At 38.8% G+C, this 26619-nt stretch overlaps 1 protein-coding gene across 1 annotated transcript in view; it reads left to right on the top strand.

Moving 5' to 3' along the window:
- LOC114456338 (latent-transforming growth factor beta-binding protein 2-like) overlaps positions 1–26619 on the top strand; it is a 117257-nt gene that overhangs the window by 5953 nt on the left and 84685 nt on the right. Inside the window, exons 2-3 of the mRNA XM_028438029.1 lie at positions 1446–1519; positions 13497–13755. Coding sequence (XP_028293830.1) covers positions 1446–1519; positions 13497–13755 — 333 coding nt within the window. The remainder of the gene's footprint in view (positions 1–1445; positions 1520–13496; positions 13756–26619) is intronic.

Genomic DNA, 26619 nt, shown 5'->3' with positions numbered 1-26619 from the left:
AGGTCAACACGTCAACCCCTTGTTATTTTTCAACTCAACATGGCTCAGATATCATCTTGTGGTTAATATCTTATCAGGACAGGGTAGGACATAGAGCAATGTCAGTGCGTTAGCTGGTGCTCTAAAGCTAATTTTGTGGTCTAGCCCTTCATCATTCACCTCAACGCAACAAACTGCGTATCACAGTCTGGGTTCTGTGCTCTGTGGGTGTCTTTTAGATAGAACCGTGCCTCAGTGACTTTTGTTATCCTGTGTAGCAGAGGCATGCGCACACATGACCTGGTGGGCGGGCCTGTCAGTCATCTCACAGCAGAAGAGGACAGTGGCTGACTTTATGACAGACTTTAAGACCTTTGCTTTGGTAGAAAAGATCGGTTTCATATGCAAGGATCAGCCAATCGCCGATTCCCCAAAATAAGGGAAATGGGCACCGATTGATCGGTGCATCCTTACTTTCTAGACATTCAACCACCCATTTTCTAGTGTAAAATAGTGTATGAATGTGTGATATTGTCCCAAACGTGCAAGTGGTGCTTTTCTGTGTCATGTTGGTGCCCAAGTTTAAATAAAGTGAGAGCGAGAAAACGGGTCAGATTGCTTTTTCCTTTTCAGAACGTAAATTCTGTTTTTTTTCTCAATTTTTCTGCAATCCCGGGTAATTGGAGGCTCCATGTATTGTTTAATATACTCTGTTAGTTTATATAGCTGTTAGTTTTGTCCATTGAAAATGTCTTGTCTGTAAGTGTGTGTATGAGAGATTCAGTGGTTCCTCCTGTCTCCACTGAGGTGTTCCTCATCTCCTGATTACCTTTCCTGACAGATTTAAGGTGTGCTTGAGCACTGAGTGCGTGCTGTAGCCATGTCCCTGGATTGTCTGTGTTCCACTGTATATTTTTGCCCGTTCTATATGTTTGTCTCAAATTACGTTAGTTTTGATGAATTCTGATTTTTTTACTTTGCTCATTTTTCTGGATTTTGAGTTTTTATTAAATGCCTGCCTCCCCTCTCTACACCTTTTGAACACCCACAACTGAGCTAAAAATGAGAGATAAAGTGTTCAAATCTTTCCACCTTACATTTGCTTGGATATAAAAAAAAACGACGACTGGTATGTCCCATGTGTACTTTGTAATCACTTTAAAGGGACTCGTTGGTGAATGTTAAGAGGGATGTTCGTGCTTTGCCTTAAATTATTTTTAAATGAAATTAAATATAATTACTGACTGAGTAATCTCATAGGCTTCTACGTTAATTGGAACACCATATCACCAACACTTAAAAGTATGACAGCCTTTGAAATCCCATCCATATGTCATGCAAAGATTAATGGCCCTCCACACTCCAACTTGCATACATGCAAACATTGCCTTATTTCAACTTTATGCTGTTGGGATTTTTTTTTTTTAATATATACTAAGGGTGTTGTTGATGTGTTTTGCATCCAGGCCAAATGTCTGTGGAGGTCAGCAATGCTGCTCGGGCTGGGCTCTGGCACCAGGAACCAACCGCTGTATAAAACGTAAGTGCTTTTCATATTAAAGTTTAAAAATGTGAACAGCTTAAAATACGCTCTTTTCTCCTAGATTTAGTCATTATGTTTGGTTGCATATCGGTTAATGTAATCACCACCACTAGACAATAAATCACGAGAATGTGATTAAATAGTAACACAAATAACTATACTGTCAACAAGAATTTTTACAAGTTTTACTTGGCAGTATTTCCCTTATTGATTATGTTTAAAGCAGTGTTTAAAATGATTGCATATTGAACCACATTATGACTGAAATTGCAATTGAAAAAACTATTTCTAAATCACAAAAGTTTGACCGTGGTCAAGATCCACCTCATGTTTTGGTGGTACATTCTCTGCGTTCCTTTTCTACCTCTTGAATGGTCAAGTATGTGTTGTCAGGGTGGCGGTAAATGAAGTGGGGTACACACAAGGATTCTCCAAATCTGAAGAGATGTTATCGCTTACAGACTTCACACATGCCGATAAAAATGTTTACCATTGAACAGTTTTGATGGACTGTGTGCTTGCTCTGATAATCTCAACATACTGTAGCACACTACACCTGTTCCACCACTAATCTTCCTCCAAGCGCAACATATCGCGTGATCAAATGAGATCTAAAAAACATGATCTCATGCTATGTTCCAAGCAACTGGGAACTTGGGATTTTCCAACCTCTTACTTGAAAAATTGACTTGAAACCCCACCTGAAATCAGAGCCCCTACTCAATAAAGTTGGGGAATTAAATGCAATATTATACCAGTCAGCCAAGTTTGAGATATTTGGACATGCTGTTGTTGAATTTTCAGCTGGGAAATGATGAGTTGCCTGGAGAAGATCAGTAGATCTTTGCCTGAACCCAATGGGCTGGGTCGGTTCTTTTGTGTTCAGATATACAAGTTTTTAAGTTCTCTGGAGGTTTTTCCAACATATCTATGAAACCGCACAGACATTTCAACAAGTAGACTACAAATTTATTTCTGCACTTTATAACCGATTACAGCTCTAGCCTAGAACACAACATTAAGTGTTCCTCAGTCCGCTCGCTTCTTGATTGGCTACATTTAGTTCCACGTCACAAAGCACGGGCTCATGAGTCGGGAGTCGTCACTTTTTTTCCCCACAAATGAGGAGTTTTGGTCATAAATGTTGAACAGGTTTAACTTACGACTGTTTTGGAGCCGGTTATGAGAACAAATTCACTCTTAACACACCTCAGACCACAGGATAATCTTATAAGATAATATGGCGTTTGCCATACTTGGTTGTGAAAGGGGAAAATCGGGCCACCTCACCTAAATGTAGCTCCTAAATCTCACTTGTACCAGTACTCATTGTCATATATTTGGCGATCAGGAAATATATTTCTACCTGAGACAAAGGGCGCTCCCCACTGAAGTGCAGGCCATTAATTTTTTTTGACTTCTTTACAACAGCAGGCCTGTAATGTTTTCTATCAGCATTTGTTCCGGCTTGAACCTAATGTACACGTTTTTGTCAATATTTTCGTCCTTGTTTCTCCTGATCCATTTGCTTTCATTGAGGGCAAGCCTGTTTTTACCTTAATTCTTTGCTGAAGACTGAAAAAAGAACTGGTTTTAGTCAAAGTTATCTTTAAAAGTTATAGGCAAAGTAAAAACCCATGAACATCGAAGTAATTCACTTGTTTACACCTTTTTTCCTTACTCGCCCTGTCTTTAGCGCTCTCTGTTTAACACGCACACACATGCTTGCGTCCCTTATTAGATCTGTTTTCCTCCTTCCATGCAAATAACCCCCCCGCTGGTTTTTTGAAGTCCCCAGATAAAGGCAAACTCACCAAGGTGTAAATTACATTTGACTTGTTGCTGAAGCTACCCAAATTAAAAGAGTAAATACTCAGAATCTGTCAAAAAATAACAGGTTTAGGGTTAACGCGCATAATATTTAACAAGGCAGTGCATTTGAGTAGTCCAGGGGATGGTCCAACCATCTGGACCCTCTTACAGTTTGGCCATCACCCAACTCTGACTGGAGGCTAACACTATTATCAGCTGAGTGTAACCCCCCGGCCTGCAGGGTGCCGACACAAAGACCCTAGACGAGAGTGGGGACTATAGAAACCACTAGAGGACCTACATGCAGGAAAGCAAACTCGAGCTATCTTTATTCTGTCCAAGCCAGAGACTCAGGTTACTTTATTAGGAGACGGCAGGTTTAGACGACATGTTCTTCACAGTAGGAAAGAAAAAGAATGTAAAAGTAAGCATTATGTCTTGAAAATTGTTGTTGGAGGGATTGGAGCAAAGTCTGGAAGTGTCTATTGAATATCTACAATCATGACTTGCTAACAATACCTCCTTTTTTTGATTAGTTTTACATTCATAGCAAATATATCACAGAAAGTGGATTTCTAGCTGTCTTGTGTGCACTTGCACGTCTCAAGTAATGTTGTGAACACGATCCCTGTGGGTTTTATTACAGATTGTTATCTGGCTCGCGAATGTCTGGGCGCTTTAACAGCTTTGGTGTTGACTGACTCATTTTTAAAACTGCAAGACAAATGATGAAATAACTTCTGTTAAAGTGTATCCTGTGTCTTTAACGGCTTTATCTTGTGATGGAAGGCTTAAAAGTGATTTTTTTTTTTTTTTTTTTTTTTTTTTTTTTTTTTTTCATCACCTAAAAGCTAAAACAGAACCCTGTATTATAAATCCAGTGTATGCACGGTGATAATTCAGATTTTATTCAGATATGTCCTTTAGGCCTGCTTGCACAGCTGGTCAAAAGCTACCATGATGGTCTAGTCAGTAACATGAACTATAATAGTGATCCACGAGTTGATTCTGCTTAAATTTTAGTTATATTCCCACATTCAGCAAAGGTTCGTAGTTACTAAAGATACACAAAGTGAAAACATGACACTGACATCTTTAATTACGGCTGCTTATTAGGGTCACATTAAAATACAAAAAAAAATCTGGGCACTACGAGATTAAAGTCATAATTTTATGAGAAAAAAAATGAAATACAAACAGGATCTTGTCTGTGTTGCGGTCACAAGTGCTTTAGGGAGAATGTGGAGCATTAGTGAGATACTTCTCTTTAGGTTTCACACATGGCAAAATACTGAGCCTTTTGGCCCATTATCACCACACTGTTATTAGTTTAAGGACTTTAAAGCGACTTTGCAGACATTTGCGTTTGTTCCGACAAAAGAAATAGACTGATTTGGAGCAAATAACCTCTTGTGGGGAAGGAACTGGCTGGAAGTGTTCGACTCCAGGATTCTGTGTTTGCTGCATTTACTTCAAAAGGGAATTCTGAACGCTATACCATTACAATTTTTTTTAGATACAGCTTTATTTTCATAAAATTACGACTCTATTGTAAAAATGCAACTTTAATTTTGAAATATTACGACTTTATCTACTAAAATTGCGACTTTATTCTCGACATATCACGAGTTTAATCTTGTAGCGCTCAGATTTCTTTTAATTCTAATGTGACGATAATACGCCGTCAAAACTACAACTTTTTTTTTTTTTTTTTTAATGAATTCTATTGAATCATGTTAGAAATGGTAACCATTAGAACCAAGTGAACAGCATTTGTTTCTGAATCGTTACAGCACCCTCCAGTTTTATAAAGCAATCTCACTAGTTTATACCTTTTCTCAGAAAGATGAGCAATTACAATAAAGACGTTCAGCGAATATGTTACTGGAAAAGAACATAAAATTCAATCTCTCTTTTGGATGTGCCTGGACTCGGCTTAGTCTTTCTCTCTTTTTTTTCTTTTTTCTTTTTCTTGTGGCTTTCATTCAAAACCTGGCTGCAAAGGGTTTAGTGGATCAGATATCCTATCAAATGTACACAATTGTACTTCGGTTAACTGAGGTCTACTGCAGTGTACTGGAGCTTGTTTTACAAGGAGCTACTGGTCCACTTACTGCTCTGTGAGTCTGTTCATGTAAGTTTCATTCGCCAAGACAGAAAAAACAGACATTTTAGAGCACTGTAATACATCCAAGACAGTGGAAACTGTTCTGTAAAATGAAGCTGTGCTTGCTAAGTCAATGGGTAGTCAAAAGGACTCCTCCTGCTAAGTCCATCTAATTCTGTATACCAAACTTTGACTTCTTTACCCTGTATTATTATTTTTATTTGAAAGAAAAAAAGGTCGACATTGCGGCTCTAAAGTTTTTTTTTTTTTTTTTTTTTAATCTCACCGTTCAACAGTCCTTTGGTGAAATTGTCATGCATTGCATTATGGGATGTGGAGTTCCTTATATCGTGATTTCTTGTGACAATAATTTGCTTGACATACTTTTTGTTCCAGATCAGGGGTGTTGAACTCGTTTTAGTTCAGGGGCCAAATACGGAGCAGTTTGATCTCAAGTGGGCCACAGATTTTAAGCGGGAACACAAGTAATTTCAACATTATTGTACTCTAGATTATACTTCTACCTATCCATAAAATACAAAATATGTAAGAAACTGACAATATCCAAGCAATAAGTGATAGATATCAGTCACAACATGATCTTCACTTTTTCCTAGATTTTGTGACCAATTCTTATTTATTTAAGGGAAATATTATGTCATAATTTGAGGAAAATTGAAGGGTTTTGTAAGAGTTGTTATGTTTTCAAACACTTTAAGATTAAAATGACTGCATTCATGCAATATAAGCACCGGAAAACTGTGAGCCCCTGCAAATATTGTTGAGTTTCATTTACACTCATTTTTACTTTCTCCTGCGGGCCGATATGGATACTCCAAAGAGTCGGATTTGGCCCCCAGGCCACGAGTTTGGCACGTGTTCTAGATTGTTCCCGGTATTTCTGGTGATATTCGAATGACATAAAAACATTTCTATGGATCTGTCGCCAATACGCCACATCTCACAATGCAGTGCGTGAAAATGTCAAACTGACTGTTTACGGTGCAGATGCAAACAAACTTTCAAGTGGCAATTTCGACCAGTTTTCTTACTTTTTGGAGTAAATTATATATTGATCTAGAGGTGTATTCTATGATTTTATAACAGCTTTAACAAGAGTGAAGATCTGTCATTGTTATATGAGACTAAAAGGTGAACAACACATTTGTGTGGCTTAGACTGGCAGGTTCACTAAAGAGTTCTGCTGCTGGTGCTGGTGACACACATTGACATGACTGTTTTAGTAATTGGATTAATGGCATGCTCTACTACACACAGACTGGGTGAACGAGACACTATAGAATCTAAAAAAAAAGGAAACGCCAGCGAAAGGTCCCTGCAGCATACACAGGAACTGGCTTTAATTTCACTGAAGCTCTTAATGGTCCCTGGGGGAAAAGCTTTTGGATTCGACAGCAGAATTAATATCAACCATGCTATACATCACTGCGTTTTGGTGACAGCGTGCAGCACATATGGCAACGTACTCCGTGCACGGCTCACAGTGAGAGCGCGACACACATGGATGCTGAATCAGGCTTCAGTATCTTTTGGAATGAAGATTAAAGGAGCACCATTCATGTTGAGGAATAAAGTTGTTTTCAGTCTCTTAAGTAGTTAAAGATTGACAAAATGAAACTCTGGAGAAATGAGATTCTTTGCGGTTGCCTTCCAGCGTTGCTCTGACTGCTGTGCGTTTCTTAGCGCCGATGTGCCTCTGAATTCTTCCTCGCTCGCTTTTGCTTACCTTTCCAATCACGATGTGACATTTCTGCTCTTTCCGAACAAAATGTATAACTTGTACCACGTTTTTCTAATTCCATCATCTCCCCTAGGAATGTTTTAACAGAATTACAGCTCTCCAGCGTGGACACCCTGAAAGCCATGTAAGTCATGTCAAAGGCTGGACTCGCTTGTTTAACATTTAGTGGTACCTACAGCCATGTAAACTATGTAAAAGTATTCAAAATCCATACAGAAGTAAGTTGTAGAGCATCATGTCTAGTTAATTACCAACATATTACCGTAATTGAATAAAATTCAGTTTTGTCAACAAAATTCCCTTGGGTTAAGCAATACTTTGCAGGTGAAATGCTGGTAACATGTGGCAGGCAGCTGGTGCCGCATCAAGGACATACATGTGTGAGCGTTTTCGAACCTTCAAAAACGGTATCAGAATATATAGATTCACCCTCTTCACCTAATAGATACAAGACATGTCTGTTTGCTCTACGCTAACCTCTGTGACACAATGCAAAAGATAAACACGTTGAATGAAATACTGTGACTTTCTGGGACAAAACCCCATAAAGAGGTATGAGAAATATGCCATTTGCTCTTCTATACACACCACATGCATGTGTTTCCAATGACTGGAGAGCTATTTACTGTTCCAACCAAATGCTTGAACTGTTGTACAGCCAGAGGTCATAAACACACTATGATTTTTTTGCAACAAGCTCACTTCAATGGATCATAAAAACAAGGAGACACTGCTAATTTCTTAGCATTTACTGATATTACCACATGTCAGCATTTTGTGCCAATTAGGAATGCTAGTTATTTAGCTAGTAATTTATTCTAGTTTTGATGGCTATTTTAAAAATAGTAGTAATCCAGTTTAACTTCAGATATTACAAAATAAGTAGTTTTGGTGTTTTAGTAAACACCCATTAATTTAGTAGCTTTAGGAATTAAATTTAAGTCACACTGGGGTGCATTGGTGAGCATTGCTGCCTCTCGGTGCCGATATTATCCAGAATACACATTAATGTATTTTTGATACAGTTTTCATTCACGTTTTGTCACTTGCTAATTTATAGTCAACAAAAAATAAGCGACATTTGGCTTTGCAGGTTTAAAAAAAATTTTCACCTCATTCAACCTAAAGCAAACTAGGCTTAGACTAGACTTGAGATGCAACTACAGAAGGGGCCACAACATTATTTACATGTGACAGATTGTGAATCCTTAGATTCCAAAAGTTTACTGTCTGACAAACAGCAATAATTAACTTAGTGAGAAGAAACCGAAGTGCCAATTTGGGTGTTACAAGACCAGGAGGAGGTTTTAATGATGTTGGTCTTTCTAGTGACGCCAATGAGCTGTTGCTGAAATTGCTGCTGCACAGACGACCACAGAGGCTTCCTCCACCTCATAAGTCATTAAGTCCTCTCTTTTATTTTTTTTTTTGGGCGGGGGGGTTTGCACAGTTTACAGTTCAGGTGCATGAAACTTCTTCTGCTGCCCTGTGGAGAGTTACGGCCCATTAGACGGATCCTTTAATCAGTACATACACCCCATCATTAGCATAGACACTGGACAGCAGTTTTTCTCTCTAAACCAGGCCTGACATTTCTCCCCTCCAGCTGCTTCATCTGCTTGTAAGCTGCAATTGGGTCCTGCCTCAGAGTCTTGCAGCACATGTTTTTCTAATAGCTACCACAGAGAAACCCTTGGCAAAATGAGAAACTATTCAGCATCTGTACTTGGATACCTTTATGGAGGAATTGGGTTATTTGGTTAAGCTCTTTGTTCATATTAAAGAAAAAAACACTAACACTATTAAACTTGAAAAGAAATCAATCCTTTTTTTAATTGATACAAAGCAAATTTCCCTCTATGTTGTACTAATGTAGAGGGAGACTATCCTGAGCTTGATGGACATTCACTGAGTTGCCTTAGCTACAAACCCTCTGTCTTTCAGTGGCACACACCCACACAGGCCAGCGTGATGTTGGAGTGCCTGTGGCCCACCATATATCATAGCACCCTCCTGCTTTATGACCATATGGAAGTTGTTGGGATGCGTTCCTCAGAAGGATGGAGCGTGTGGGATTTTTAGTTAGCGCTTCATCTCACAGAGTGTCGGCTTTACAAGTTTTAGACACACTCCCTCAGATCCCGAATGTCTCTACAGAGGTGGCCGGCATTTGGCCCACTACAAGTAGAAAGTGGGAGTGCGAGGTACATGCACAATACAGGCTGGCTTTAAGTAATGGACACAGGGTCGTGGGTCAGAGGTAGGTTAATAAAACTCCCCACATTTAGGTGGTTGAGAGAAGTAACTACTGGAATTTGTGTTAAATTCAATTCAACTTTATTTATAAATTACCAATTACGACAAGTCATCTTACGGCATGCTTCACAAAATATGAAGTTATGTTTTAAATAAAAAAAAAAAACCCAAGTCATCCACACATGAGCAAGCATCACCAACAATAGAGAGGAAAACTTCTTTTTGAATATGGAAAAAGCCTCTAGCAGAACCAGACTTGGAGGAGGCAGCCGTCTGCCAAACTGGTTGGGGTTAGTGGACAGGAAGAAGAGAACAGGATAGAAACAACTTCAGAGTATCACAAAGAGGTTGGACCACAAGCCACAGATCAGGAACCATCAACTCATACACCAGAATACCTGATAAAGAAAGAGAGAGAAACATGATACAGCTTCAACATTTACAATCTTTACTCTATTTTGGTGGACCAGATAATGGCGATATGGATGGATTCATCAAAAGTGGAGAGTGAGAAAGAAAGGACCTAAACATTGATCTTTCTGTCATTAATGTATTAGATGCCTGGAACTTGTGCTAAAATGGTTAATCCTGAGGAAGTCGTGTGTTGCATAGAGATCCACTTGTAATACCAACACGATAAACCATTTCTTTATTCTAAATATGAGAAAGAAGTCCTCACTTTTGACCACATGCTTTGGCTCCTATCCTGAACATTTTCTGCATTTTATGAAATTTGTCAGATTCTGTCTGGTTTGCGTTCTTCCAAGTTCTGCAGTCATCTCAGGAGCTTTCCAAGATGGCCTTTTCAGTCAGCAGTTTTACACTTTACCTGTACTTACAACCACAATCTGACACCAGTGTTTACAAATATGGTTTTACAGAGAACCAAAAGTATTAAATGTTTGATCTTTATCCCCAACCACCTGTCTCATTGAATCAGAGTTTGAAAGAACCTTTCGTGGAACCCTTTGACTAAATTCTGATCTCTGACACAGCTCCCTGCCCCTTAATCTCATAATGGCCCATAATAATCTCAGACTTCCTTAGACTAACGTGATTATACTTTCATCACCAATAGTTTTTTCCTGAAAAGCCATGTCTCCTCTGTTCGAGTATGTCAAGTACTGGTTTCAAGATGCCTCTATTTGAAAGAAAAGACTACAAATCTCTGGTGCCTTGTAATGGACTGGAAGGCAGCGCTAAAATGAAATGAGGGTGGAAAAGGGGAGAGGAGTGGCAAAGCTAAAGCTGGAATTGGTAACGGCAATCCTATGAGGAACTCATAAGCAATACTTGACCTGGTGAAGCATCTGGGATAGCTTTATCCTATTACGAGCAGAGTCTTAACTTGTCTATATCATCCATTAGATTTTAACAGGATGTCAGAGTTTTAATTGTCTTGGGAAGTGAACCATCCATTCCTCTTTTTACACGCTATCTGGATCAGAATCAGAGAATACTTTTTTCTATCCCAAATTTTTTAGAACACTTATGCGGTGATTCCCACTATGTGTACCGCGAGGCTAGGGGGCAATTGAAATATGGATTCAATATTAAAGAAATATCCTCATTGTCCCTAGTCATCTTTTATGGCTTATATCAAGGTTTCGAGAATTAGACATGTGGTGAAAGCTGAATTATTCTGGAATAGCAAGCAGCTCCAAAGGGAACAAAAAAGCAACTCCTGTTTTCTTACGGAGTTTAACAAGTTCCTCACGGGCGTATCATTTGACATTTTTGTGCAGTTGCCATTAATCCAACAAAGAATATTGGTTGAGAGCGCTGGAGAGAAAAGTTGTTGTTTATCCTGCAAAATTGCACTTTATGGATATTCTCTAAAACCTGAAATTTCTTACACTATTACAAATGATTTCCAGTTTGTAATCGTGCCAAACCGAAGTTTTAACCTACTGGAAGAATCAAAACTTTTTAAGCTAAGGCCATATTGAATGAGATTCATATTGGCTACTGATGTGTCATGCACACAATTAGGGGGCAAGAAGCCTGCTATTGGAGATGACCTCCTGATTTTGGACTCGGTCTGCATTAACTTGACCAGTCTGTCTCGGGGCATAATCAGGCCTGAAGTGGCAATGCCAGGAATGTTGAAATGGGATTTCTGCTCTTTAATTTCCAATGGATTTTCATTTTATTTTTTTACTCTCGCAAAGTATTAATTGCTTCACATATTTGTGAAATGGTTGGAATGTTGGGCAATTAGTTTTAATGATGTGCAAGACAATTCTGAATGACAGCAATTACCATGACAATGTGTTGAGCAGCCCACAGGCAGGGCTCATGGCTACACTGTACGGTACACAATGACCGTGCAGGATTCATCAGGGCCTGAGGCTGCATATCCGTGTCGATTAGTTTTCCTTTAAGATAAAAGTGGATTTGCACAATTTGGTTCAGCTGTGAGGACATTGTTCTCACTTTGCTTCAGTGCAGTCTCACAAGAGCTCTCCACCTCCAGTGTAATATCAGTTAGAGTCTGTGACCTATTTCGATCCACCACATCATCCCTAAAACCTGAGGTTAAACAGGCTCGGAACCAAATGGTGGCGTCCTGCCAGACCCCACTTCAGTTTAATGATGTATTTTACTTCCTGCCAAACTGAGCTCTGACATTCACTTTTTTATCCCATGATGGAAAATTCATATCACATGTCAGGTTATACAAATCCACAATACTTCAAATGTGTTCACCTCATCAGAATAACTATATAATTCCCACAAGTAGTTAAAAAGACTTGCTTGAGTGACTTAATAGGTCAAAATTAAATTTGTTTTAATGTGGAGCAGTGGAAGAGAGTGATGACTGCCTGAAAAGTAATCCTCAATTTGTTAGTTTTTCCCATCAAACCACTGCCTGACAGTGTGCATTGCAGTGGTTTTCAAATAACATGATCATTGCAGTGGTTTTTAAATAACATGATCTGAGAAAACCAGCGTACCGATTTGGCTGACATTGCTGGAATCTTTCTGTGGAAATAAACATCTTATGTTACAATTTCATACATATTGCCGTCATGTTTGGCACTCTTGTCCCCGGGGGATCCGGGGGTCGAGTGTGCTTTCACTCAGGACTAAAGAAAACATCAAGAGGCCATAACCTGGGCCGCAGTGCAATAACAGGAAGCACTGCAGCAGGTAGAGAGTTGTTCGCACCCATTGGGGTTCATTTTTGACTGCCAGAAGTCCTCCGTGCTCGGGGCTCCTCCCTTTTTCCTGTCTGCGATCTGTCAGTGTCCACTGCATCTGTGTCAATAGCATTCCATAGAGCTGTTGACAGAGCGCTGCTGTTTGCTTTTGCCACCACAGACCAGTGGTCTGATTTACTGATTGAGGACAATGTCATAAATCCACATGTGCCATTTACTGTCTCAAGATCACAGCTTTGTTGATTTTGTATTTGTGTAGGTGAAGTATCTTGAGTCTGATGGGAGGAATGTGGACAGCATATTTTCCATGACTACGAAATATCCTCCATACAGCATATTTCCATGACTATTGACAAACATTGTGCACACATTTATCCGCCTCATTGGCTTGTGCTAGTTTCAGACAACCAATACCAATTGTTTGATGGAGTGTCAGATATGTGCACCCGATTTTTATGGCCTCTTGCTTTTAATACAGTTCGAAGCTGCTTGTATTACGGGGAAACCACACACTGGATTTTCAGTTAATGTCCAAAGTTATTGAAAGACAAATGGAAGGGTAGCACTTGATGGAGCTGTGACTGAACCTAGACGCCAGAGAAATTGGATAATGCAAGTAATAAAATACATTTAGACTAAGCAGGGCAGTCAGACTGTGGAAAAAATTGACATGGCAGCCCCTTCAGGCTCTACTCTGGAAGAAATTGATCTGAATGGTTAAAGAGTAAAGCTAATAGCTTCTTGAGTCAATTCAATATGATTCCTGCAGTTGAGAGAGTCTTTTCTGCTACTGCTTCTTTGTAGCAGGAAAGGAAGCACATACTCTAACATGACCTGCTGATAACTCGATCTCCATCTGTGCTCTCTTTTCAGCCAACTGCCAACCCCCCTGTCAGAACCGCGGCTCCTGCAGTCGGCCCCATACGTGCGTGTGCCGCTCAGGCTTCCAGGGGCCCCGCTGTGAGGAGGTGGCCCCGGAGCAGGTGTACATTCGAGACGGCGGTGGCCTCAGGCGCGTCCAGCCCGGCACCAACCCTTTTCAGAGAGACCAACCGCAGAGAAGACCCTCAGCGAGGAAAGCCAATGTGCAGACCCCCCAACCTGCGATCACCAAACTGCCTGCGCACACAGCGTGAGTGACTCTCTGTGCATCCTCCTGTTAAAGCACAGCCTAACACTTTCAGAAATAGAAATACATAAAGAAGGCAAAACATATTCTTTAAATCTTATAGAAGAAACTTATACAGACATTTCAGTAGAGCTATAAACTCACTTATTATGTTAACACTCCTACCCCCATTCAGTCCTGAACAAACTGTTTAATTTAAGATATATGGCACATTAAAAAGACATAAAAATAGTAAATCACTACAATCTTGAGCACGTGTATGTGTTATTGGCTCATCATTGGTTCGATTAACTTTTTTAAAGCTTCTCAGGGAACTTGTGAGTTTGCATGATTTGGATTAGAAAAAGGGAGAAATGTCATTCATTAATCATATTTATTACAAATAGATTAACAATATTAAAGTAAAGCTAATAAAGCCCATTGAGAGCTGATAAGCACCAGCAGATCCCCGCAACACTGAAAAGCAGTAACAGCGAGTCAGAAAATGGATGAAAATAAAACTAGAACAACCAGACTCGGAGTGTAAAGACCAGGACAGTATTGCATTCTTACTTAGATAAAAACCCATATTCATTGTTAAAGCGGTATTTGTTAGACTTGTTTTTTGCTCTTACAAAAATAAATCACATTATAATCCAAACTTTGTTCTAAAATCCTCCCCAACTCTCCGTGCCTTCGTCTGTCCAACTCTTTGCTGAGAGGTCAGCGAGGCTCGGATAGTTTGCTGTTGGCAAACGTCCTGCATTTGCAGCACAAACAAATTTTGTTGATTGACTTCAGCCCTCACAGATGGTCGCATTCCTCTGAAGTAATGTACTCCCACAGTTTTTGATGCTCAGGTATTCATTATTATGCTATTGTCATTCTTAGAAAAAGCAATTTTGGTTTTTCAAACTTTGGCATTGTTTGGAAATTACTTGCACTGGGAAAACTCAGTGGACTTTGTGTTTTTATCAGTTATATGTGTGTGTAAAGAATGTTTTTATATCATTTTGGTTCAGTCACATAGCTACAGTTAGATCTGGGTCGATTCGTAACTTACCGGAGACACATTATGCTTTTAAATCCTTCCTTTTTACATATAAATCATACAGTTGTGGTCTATATAAAGCAGAACTGCAATGCTTGGGTCTGAATTCCTCATTATTATAGCTCCGCCCCTTTTCTACCCCTTTTCTGATGTGCTTCTAAGAGCAACTCGTTTTGGTGCGGCCTCTTTAAATGCAAATGAGACACTTTATACCCCGCCCCCTCTCCAGGTTGCAGAGGGGACACTCGGTTCAAGTCCACCCTGTTCGGCCATTTTTGTAGTTTGATAGAAGAGATACGATTGTCTAGCGGCGCAGAAAATGTTTATTCATACGTTATTTACAAAATGTCATCAACGGAATACTTGTCCATCCAGCCTTACATGTTTGAGCCAGAGTCTGGCCCGGTGGCGCGAGATGAAAATGAAGATGATGAACCTGCAGAACCCTAACAAGTGAGCTAACACAAGCACCGAGCTAACGCTAGCGCCAAGCTAACGTCACGAAATGCATTTTAATACAGTCTTTTCAAAGACAAAAACGGCAAAATGAAATGACTAATGAAAACTTTAGACTTAAATTAAATCACGTTGGCCATATCATCAAGGATCTAAAACGAGCACACAGCGCTAACATATGAAGACGGTGCAACTGCTAATGCTAACAAAACAGACAGGGACGTCTTATCATCACACTTTTTAGCATTATTTACAGCTTACCAAAGTGCTCTGTTCGTCGTCTCCAAAGATGGAAGGAATTGAACCCTCAATCAGACAAAGTCTTTCAGCAAATCCTTCTTTATTCTGGCGGAGGTTGCTGAAGCAGTCATCCCTGAAGTGCTTCGCGCACACAAAAATGACCTTACCCACAGATGTGGGTACATTTCCGTGAAAAATAAAACTCAACCAGGCACTTTGAAAAGGTTCTGATGCTGGGAGACGGTGTAATGAAGCGTGTGGGTTACTACATCCAACAACCGAACATTGTGACTTATCCTCTCGTAACTTCGGCATCCTTGAGCTTGGACTACAAAATAAAAGCGAGAAAGAAAAATGGCGGATTGCTCGAAGTGTTGGGCCTGGAGTCGAGGTCCTAATTTGGCAGTTCCGCTGCAAATACTGTGATGATGATGTTCAAAAAACGTAATAGAGAATAGAAAAATCAAAACAGATTGAAAAATATGACAAAAACAGAATATAAAGACATCTACGGAGCACCTGAAGAGACTAATTTGAACTTTTCTGTACTTCTAAACACTCTAAATATACAACAAAATGCATTTAAAGTGGATTTAGCATGATATGTCCCCTTTAAAGCTGCTGGAGATAACTACAGTGTATAACATTATTATATTAACCCGATCAAAGGTATTTCTTCAGAAAAAATTGAGAATTTACTCACAAAGGTTAAAGTTGAAAGAAAGTTTATTATTGACTTTATAAGCAATGGGTTTGTCAAGGAATGGTCATGTGACTCGAACATTGGAAAAGGTTTACGCATTGTATTGTGGGATTTGGAGTCCCATTGAAGAATGCAAAGCAGAAAAGTTTCTGTAAGAAGTGTTTTTACTTTATTCTTACAAATATTTATTGTGTTTTTGGCAAGACAAGGAAGACAGTGATTCACTTGATGCCATTTTTGTTTTTGTTTGTTTATGGTGTTCCCCATGATATGACGTCACTCAGACGATAGATTTAATTTGTTTTCGGGTTTTTCCGTGGAAGCCAAAGTATCAACATCCACCATTCTTTTCGCACATTTTTCAATTTGTGAAAACACCAAAAATGTGCAGAGTTTTTTTTTTTTTGCAGAGTTTTTATGGGCATCCTGGCATCAATAATAGATGCGAACAACTTTTGGATGTAATACTTACTTACTATTATGAAACAAAATATCAATTTTCTCCTATAAGTTTTTTATTTAGAGTTGTACATTTCTAGTTTCTAAAACAAAAGATTCTCAAGAAACCCTAACTCTGGAAACATCCCTTATTTTACAATGTATCATTGGATAGACCAGTTATAGACCTCAACCCCAAAAACATCACAGTCATGGTTGTCAACTCGGGGAACCTGAATCATCTATCCAAGGCCGAAAACACCCTAAAAATGTCACCAGTACATCAGACATAATAGCATTGTGTTATGTCTGCTACAGTTCTTTTTGTTTTGCAGGGACCCTGTGGTTGGCCCATGAGCCACATGTTTAGCACCACTTAAACAGAGATTTCTAACAAGGAGATGTTTGTTTTAACTGGGATTACTGCCATCCACGCAGGCTGAGAGAAAGGGGGGTAAATGACATACTTTTCAGCAATTACAAATCATTTAAAGGCTCTTAAACAAACAGTAGTTCAAACTAACAAGATGCTGTTTGTTTTTATTGTCCTAATGAAACCACATGGCTGTGTTTAATTTCAAATATTTGATCAACTCTGAGCAAAACAAATAGTCAAAACATGCATGTATGAACTTGAAAAATGACAAAAGTCTGGAATGCGATAAAGGCTAAATTTAGTCATAAAAGATCATATATAATCTAGAACTAATGTTCTTTAAAAGTCTTTGTAGAGCAGCCAGGAGCAGAAAAAACCTTGTTGTCTAGGAGACATACGATCCGTGCCATTTTGTTCACCTCAGACATTTGGAATGACGCCTCTAAATCTCTTCAATGTCCCCCCAGACTCGTGCCCTAATAAGTCCACTTTCTCTCCCACTCACTCGTGTCGCGCAGCACGATCTCCGTAACGTCTCATATGTAAATTGTCAGATTGCTCTTTCATTCATTGGAACAACTGTGGCTATGATTTATCCAGCTAATGATTGCTCTGACCAAGGCCTCTTTTTAGTGCATTCAGTGAACTCTCTACAGACCGCTAATCAGACAGACGTAATGGGTTCTTGGCTCAGGCGTCCGACTGTTTTCGATTCCAGTTTTGTTGGAAATAACTTTTGTGTTTGATTAATTAGCTTAAAATTCACAGAACCATATTCCTGATCAGGGATGTTGAAAAGCCGTATTCGTTTCCGGGGGTCTTTTGATGGATTGTTTATGCTTGCAGCTCCCGACTTATCTTGTCAAATGGCACTTCAGTGCTGGACTAAAGCCCAGAGGTTTCTTAATTCCACTGCAGTCGGTAAAAACGGCGTCATTTGTTTGGACACTGAGGTCATCGTTTGCATTCTAGCTAGTTTGTTATCTGGGTAATTTCCATCCATTAAAACTACTGAAACTTCTTGCAGTTGTTTTTGCTGCATCGTGTGAGGACTTTGTGTCTCTTTGTATTCTTGTTGTTGAATTAAGCTAAAGAGTCACCCTCGTGTTTGTGGTAGTAAAACCCTTCAGTAATCTTTGGCCGATATTTCCTGAAATTGTTTTCTCTTCATCCTCTTTTCCTCAAAACAATTATCTTCAAGTCATAGTAAGTCCTCTAATCAATACAAGCCCTCTGAAAAAGTGCGCAGTTGTGGTGCATGTGTTGTCTTTTGTTCTTGTCTCACAGCACAGGACATATTTGTGTCCTGAGTCACAGATCTGGGATCAAATGAGAGACTCAACAGCAGGTTGAACACTGTCAGTGGCAGACGGCCCCGTTGAATCACAAGTACCTCTGCAATGAGTATTTTCACTGTTATGTCTAAGCTGAGGTCATTTGACTGTTTGTACGAGGTGCTGCTAAGTTCAACATGAGTCATTTCCCAACAAAAATTCTTCAACTAATTCAAGCATTAGCTGTTCCAATTATATTGTATCCAATATTATTTTCTGTCATTTTTAAGACTAAATAAAACCTTCTGGCGAAGAGTTTTTAGACATGAATTAGGTATTTATTTAAAACGAGTCACTGTGTGTCAGTGACAAACACACTCAGGAATAATAACGAACTGGGTTTCCATTACCCTTGAAAATGCGCAAAATCTAAATAGCGCAATAAAAACTGGTAATGGAAACGCCTGAATTTCGAAAAAGCACTCAAATATCACCAAAAGGTTTTGACGCTTTCATGCGAAGGATTTTAAGACGTTTCGACACATACACGTCATAGAACGTGACGTACATGGTTTCATGACGTGAGGTACCTGGTCACGTGACCAGGTCTACGAGAAAACATGGCGCAGTACGTGTAGACAGAAAAGGAGACCAGGACATTTCTTAGGTTCTGAGCATCCGTCTTTCTGCAGCGAAATCTTGCGGGATAAGATTTCACAGGAGTTACGAGGCTACTGCCCAAAACAGCGTTGAATGGAAACACGTTCAAAGTGAAGTTATACTTAGTCGACATTTAGAAACATTGCTTTTGTTTAGCAAATCTGTAATGGAAACCCAACTACTGATACATGCATGGTCCTCGTGTTCTGACACATGTTTCTTTGTATTCCGGCTGACATTTAAGGGTGGAGCAGTGTTTCCTTAGAAAAGTAGTGCATTTACTGCTTGTTTTTATCAATCAGGCTTGAGATTCCCCCTACTGGTTCTCATGCCAAGAAAAGAAACCATGAGGTCACGGACAGTGAGAGTCAGATACTGAGGCATTGGTATCAAGGTAGAATAAAGGAGTGAGGGGTTTTAGGGAGGACTGATGCGCCATCTTAGATGGATGGTGTTTAGCCTGCTCTCGTTTTTATACAAGGCGAGCAAAAGCTTTCCAGCACAAGCAACACCCTGCCAGTCTCCTTTAATTTCTCTGCACTAGAGAAGGTGCTAGGTGCTATACATGTCTGCCTTAGAGCGGTCTGGGCTTGTTATATCAGCAGCACCCTGTTACTGACCCAGCTTGTCAAGTGGCGCCAAGAACAAGAAAGAGTGAAGAAAACAAAATGAGACGGGCCACGAGGCTAACATGTAAAAGAATGATAACATTAAAAGGAGCCACTCTGAGGGAGAAGGTAATCCCTTAAGATCAACAATGTACCTTGCAATTCTAGGATGGAGTCCAAAATGAGCTGTGATCACTTCATCCAGAGCTGCTGTTGCTGCTGCTTGGCCTTCAGTAGGAGCAGCCAAGACTTCTTTATTGATTTGAAACCTCATCGCGTGCACATGTCAGGAGGCAGCGGGTTGAGAAAAGGTTTGCTATGCGGTTGAGGTTTGTCAGTGGCTGAATGGAGATGATGTTTTCTTGCTTTATTACAGACCAACATGTAAAAAAAATGTTATTTATTTCACAAGGACAAATGCATTTGACATTATTTCAATTTAGACACAAACCAGATGCCCTGCATATGCTAATTTACAACCTCTGCCTCTTGTTGGACCTTTTACCATTAAAGGGCCCATGTTAAGCCAAATCAACTTTTCTGTGCTTTAAACATCATAAAGTGCTATCTGGGCTTCATAGAAAGTGTCCAAAGTGTTTTTTCATTGGTTCCCTCAATCGTTAGTTAGAGGGTGATTTGCTCCTTTCTTACTGCAGGGTGAGCCCAAACACCTCGCGACAATTTGATGACGCGTTCCCACTTTGATGACGAATTTGACGCGGCACTGAGCTGGAGAAGCCACGCCTCCAGGAAGCTCTCTGCCGTGACTGAATGTAAACAGACACGCCCACAAAGGTGAGCATTTTAGCGTCCTTCGCTCAGTGCTATGTATGTATTTTCTAAAGTCTATGTATGTACTGGCGAATGCCCCGCCCCCACGCTCTGTCTTGTGTAAAACAGCATGAGCTTGGCTACGGAGTGGGTGGGAGGAGGGCGGGCTGTCCTCTGGCCCTACGTCACTGTGTGAGTAGGAGGAAGTCAGTGTCTTGTCTCTAGACACGCCCACTCATGAATATGCATAAGTAGGACGCAAATCAGTCTGTTTGTGTAGAGTTGCTCAGAAAGTGACTTTTCAGAGGCTAAAACTCTGGAAAACAGGTGAGTTTGGGAAAATAAACCTCAAATACTATGTTTTTGGGGTTCTTAGAACAAATGGAGATGAGTGAAAAACAGCATAACTTGGGACCTTTAAAGAGCACAGTTAAAGACTTTAAAAACATCAAAATACAATATAGGCAGTGTTATTACGTAAAGTAAATGTTTTCTTTTTGTGTTTTTTTTTTTTCACCTCGTCTTCACATGCTGTCGAAGGTCAACACTACATGTAGTGCAATTTTTCCATGACAGCTATGCATGTTTTACTATTGCAATTAAATAAATAAATGTATTTTGTTGCATATTTGTGACCATCACTAACCCTCCCTATGGAATAGAAACTTTATTAAAAGGAGAATATAAGAAGAGAGGGCAGTGTTACATCTTGGTGAGTGGTAAAGGAACAGGGAAGAGGGAGTCAGGGTAGGACAATTAAATGATGAAGTTATAGCTGTTTTTGGGCTTAAACTATTTAATCATTAACAAAAAAAAAATCCAATGATGTAAACAATATTTTGAAGAATGACACATGGAAACAAATGGCCTGGGAAACATTTAATTATTTGTTTCTCTTTGGTTCGACATTGTCAAAAGATGCTTGTCAAGGTGTGCAAAATAAAGGTTTTGAAATATTTTTCTAGCCTATAATGGTAGAAAATACATTTCCTTTTTGAAAATTAGCCTATTGCATGATTTGTGGGCTTTGGGGTGACCAAATCTTCACTTTGGATGCTCCAGAAGCCTTCTTGACCCCATAAACAAAGTCCTTGTTAGTCTAATGAGCGATAAATATGTGATTGTGTGACATGGTTTAATTTGCATCATCCTCATGGGATTTTTTGGCGAGCAGTGAGGCTAGTCTTGTTTGGTGTGCGAGTGTTTTTCTAAAATCAACCCCTTACAAGGATGGTCACAATAAAAAACTGATTATTGGTATATTATGACTTCTTTCTGTGTGAATGTGATCTCTGGGCTGTTTGTTTATTTATCATGTGTACAGATGTTAGCTCCAACAAAGCTAGCTGATAATGAGTGTGTGCTTTGAGAGTGTGTGTTTGTGTGTTTTGATGGCAGCTTTAACCTAAATGATCTCAGAACAAACACGGCCCTGTCGTGTTCTCTCTTTACTTTAGGCTTTTCACTCATCCATCAAACCCTAAGCTTTATTTTAGGTCCCTACGACTAACACTCACATTTGTGTTGACTAAATAATATACAATTGTAAAGCAAATACTTATATTGAGGTGTTTGTAATAATCCTCAATAGGCTGTAATTAAAAGTTAATAAACCCCTTATTAACATAAATAACGGTATATAAATGTTAATGCAGAAAAAAGATTCATAAATATATTAACTAATGCTATTTAAGCAGTAGTTAATAATAATAACTTACTTTGGGGCTTATTAATGTAAAAAAAATTTAATATTAGGCTATATAAGTGTTAATAAAATATCTTCATTAAAATATTTATTGTTATTACATACTGAAGCTGCTTGTAATAAGCAATATTTATGTTACTGAGCTCCGTAATAATGCCATATGAAATGCTTAAGTTAGTAAGGCTGTATTTGTAGTGTTGATAGAAAAGCTTCATAAATTATTAATCAATGCTATTCATGCTGTGATCATATGTTAATAAGGGAAAAGTACTTTATTAGTAGGATCAATAAAGTCATCATTTACTTATGAACAGTTAATGCTGCTCAAGGAAAATGGCAGGTAACACTTTATATCAAGGCTTGTTATGATTATTAAAAAGTAGTAATTCAAAGATAATAATTCTGAATTCTTCTTATTAACATTAATGAGGATATAATATGCATACATTAATTTTTTAACTTTATTCATGAACCTTTTTTATTAACACATATATACCCTTATTAATGTTAATAATCATTTAAAAAGGCCTGATTAAGAAGATAATTAAATATGAGTGCTTAATACAAGCAGCTTCAGTTTGTTAGTAACATCAATAAATAAATAATAGAGCTTTTTTAATTACACATATATAGCCTTAATAATGTTAATAAGAATTTAACAAGGTTTTTATAAAAGACTTAACTTTTAATTATTGTTGATTACTTATTCAGGATAATTACAAGCACCTAAATATAAAGTGTTAACGTTTATTTTATTGTCTTGTCATTCTGAAAAAATTGACTATTTTGTAAAAGCTGGAGCTCAGGCGTAATAATCAAAGTTCACGCATGGCTGTTTAATAATTTCTTGTCTGGTTGGGATTATTACAGAATGTGAGGCTTCTGCTGGATTGAGATTTTCAGAAATCAGCAGGGACTGAGTTATGGGGTGGCCATTGTAACACAGACCCCCCTCTAGCACCTGATTGGACACCCAGGCTGATTGAAAGTTCAGTGAACTGTGAAGATTTGAATTAAGAGCAAATGTGGAATACAGAGTAAACATTTGCCAAGTATTTCATGATACGTTTTTAAACTATTGACAGAAAATAGATTGTTTCAGATCAAATGAAAGCATATTATGCAGAAACAATATCTTTATTTGGTCTATATAGGGACTTTAAAGTGGAATAATATACACACACATGTACTCAATAGATGTATTGCCTGCTCTGCAGTAGCAAACTGTAAAATGATTATCAGTCCCATTCTTACTGTATATACAACTGAGAAATAATGATTTCCTCCACTGACCTGTGCAGTGGAACAATAGGTTTTTACTACAACCCAGTATTTCCTATGAAGTCTATGCTCGGTTGTTTATGTCAGACAGAGATCCGGCAGATAACACTTTTTTCAACCCCTAATGTGTAGGTCAGGGCCAATGGTGAATAATCCTGGCTAAACAGGAATTTTGATAACGCACAGAGGGTGTATTTACCACTTTTTATGAGTTCCTAATGTCAGCAAATCAGCCAATTCTGTCTCTGACCGTAGCTTTCTGCAGGAAACAGACCAGGGCTGAGCAGGATGTGCGCAGTATGCCATCAATCCCATCAAAGGTCATCGCTAGCTCTGCTTTCTCTTACATAACGGGAGTGTGGACAGCTGTATATCTGTTCTGCCCTGTGGCACTTATTCACCATCATTAGAGGTCGATTTATAGTTAAACTGATGACCAGACGTCTGGTAAACTTCCATCATGACACATTAAACACAGGTCTGTTGTTGAATAATAGGCATTGTTCTGAATTTACACACAGTCGTGCACTACAACCTAAAACAAAAACAGGCCTTAAACATGTGGGTTAGAGTGATTTTTGATGTTCTATGTTGTGAAATTACATCAGATCCTGATTAATGTCACTGTTTGTTTTAGTTCCAGACAGAGGTTTATTAAAGTGGTGCCTCTGGAGAATCCTCTGCCTCATCCCCTTTAGATGAAGGAAAACTCCACCCATTTTAGCACTATCCTCAAATGAATGAGAACAACCTATAACACCCTCCTCTGTCTTCCTATTTAACCGTGTTTCAGTAGTATCTCTCATGCCAATAATGAAACTGAGCCACAGTTCTTCAGTAAGTCACAGCTTAATTTCTGATCTGTCTTTAGATTCCAACCCAAACTTCCCGTTTAACCTCAAACCACTTTCATATTTAAACTCCATCCAACTGTATTGCTCATGGCTGTGTAGTTTTGGCACCCCCCGCCTGAGAATCACAAGAGTAATGAAAACAAAAAGAACTGTTGGTATGGAATATCTATAATCACAATAAAAAGCTATTTTTCTCAAAAAGTCACAATATAATAATAACTAGCCTATCACACTGTGTAAACTCAGTCATTTGAGCCGGTACAGGTTGTATGGTTTTTTTTTTTATTGTTTTTGTGATTGTGGATATGAGTGTACTGTGCAGCAGTGGCTCGGGAAATGCTAGTTGTGACTTACGTGTTCCTGTTTGTGTGTTGCTGAGCTGCAGGTTCTTGGGACATAAAAGATTAATTCATGTGTCAGTTCAATCATTGTTAGTCTCCACAGTGAATACATATTTTCCAGTAAGACTGTGGTTTTCCCAGTAACTTAAAATCTTGGAACGGATACTACTGACCAATTTATAATTGATCTTTACAATCCTGTATTGCGTTCCACTTGCACTATTATGATCTCTGTCAAGAACTAATTTATTTGTTTGACTTTTTGCAGGATTATTTGAAAAGTAAGTGACAGATTTTGACAGTTTTAACCAAAGACGGGCCCTACCTTTGGAGAAAATCCAAATCAATGTACTGATTCTGGATTAGTATCTCTCATCAATGGCAAAAGTAATCCATATCCAGTTTGTAATCTACCAAATCTTTATGAAATTTGACTCAGTTATGTCGTGTTGGTTCAATGACCCAAACGAGTTTCATCCAGATTGGATCCAAATTGTTCATTTCATCACAGTTTTTCAAATAAATGGATGTTCCCATACATTTGGACCTATACTGTATAATTTTTAATGGGGATATACATTTCTTGCAAGCCTTTAAAGTGATACTGATCATGGTACCACTGATCCAGATAACAGATAAAAATACAAAAAAACCCAAAAACTTCTTCTAGTACGAGATGGCAGCACATCCATTTATTTAAACTTAAAGTACTTGTTGCACTTACTAAAGGTTTTTCCTCCCGTCTAAATTCTTGCTTTTGTTGGACAAAAGTGTCTATTAACTGAAATCATAGAACTGCCAATACTGTATCTGATAAAGAAGTATTGACGCTTGACTGGGGTATGTGTTCTTATTGTTACGTGTGTACACTACCATCATGATCCATGCACACTACCTATGAGTTCTTCCTGCATTAGTCAAGAATCCACCTGTTCCACTCTTGAAAGCTGCTATTACTTTTAATATTCTATTCATTCTGCAATCTAACCATGCTACCATTACTTTCCGATTACCCCAACGAGTTTCATCCGGATTGCTCATTTCATCACTGTTTTTCGAATAAACGAGGGTTCCCATACATTTGGACCTATGTTGTGTCGCTTTTAATGGGGATATACATTTCTTCCAAGCCTTTAAATAAATTGTTATCTGGGTCATGGTACCACTGATCCAGATAATAGATAAAACCCAAAAACTTCTAGTACTAGATGGAAGCACATGCGGCCATTCAAAGTTGAAGTACTTGTTGCACTTACTAAAGGTTTTTTCTCCAGTCTAAATTCTTCGTTGTGTTGTACGTCGCTTTGGACAACAATGTCTGCTAAATGAAATTGTCGGATTGTAGAACTGCCAATACACTATCTGGTAAAGAGAAGTATTGACACTTGGCTGAGGTTTGCATTCTAATTGTTTCGTGCGTGCACTACCATCATGATCCATGCACACTATGAGTTATTGCTGCATTAGTCCAGAATCCACCTGTTCCACTCCTGAAATCTGCTATTACTTTTAATGTTCCATTAATGCTGCGATCTAACCACGCTACCGTAACAGTCCAATTGGCCAACTGAGCACCCATATTTAATTTTAAGAAATACACTTTATTTTATCATTTTATCATTTACATGATTGCAAATGTATCAACTCTTATTTTGTCTTGTCAACAACTCATTGTCACTATTAAGTAATGTTGATGTGTCCACTCCATGCTGTTTATTTAAGCCCACTGCACCACCATTCACTTTCAATCAAGTCACAAAACTGTTTAGAGCAGTGAGGCAACTGTTGAGGTTGTGTCCAAGTTGAGGTAATGCAGTTTTTACAAGAAGGTCAATCCTCTCATTTCTACAATCAGCAGGGGTTTGTCACTTTATTTTATTCAGAATTTATTGCTTTACATTTAATGTTGGAACATTACTCAGAAAGCTCATTTGGCCTCAGCGATGGTCACACATTTAGTAGCTTCTAGTTTCCAATGGTAAAGAAAAGCAAAGACTCCCCAGAAGACAGTAACACGTACAGTTTTCTCAGCATTTACTGTTTTGCTTTAAATCCGTCCCGCTATTTTCCTGGTGACTAATAGGCCCGGTAGTTATCTGGTGTGTTGACTCAGGGCATTGCTCACAGCCG

The sequence above is a fragment of the Gouania willdenowi genome, chromosome 22 (genome assembly GCF_900634775.1).
Source record: "Gouania willdenowi chromosome 22, fGouWil2.1, whole genome shotgun sequence".
In the NCBI taxonomy this organism is placed as follows: Eukaryota; Metazoa; Chordata; class Actinopteri; order Blenniiformes; family Gobiesocidae; genus Gouania; species Gouania willdenowi.
The sequence above is the reverse complement of the archived record's forward strand: the minus strand, read 5'-3'. Positions and strand labels throughout refer to the sequence as shown.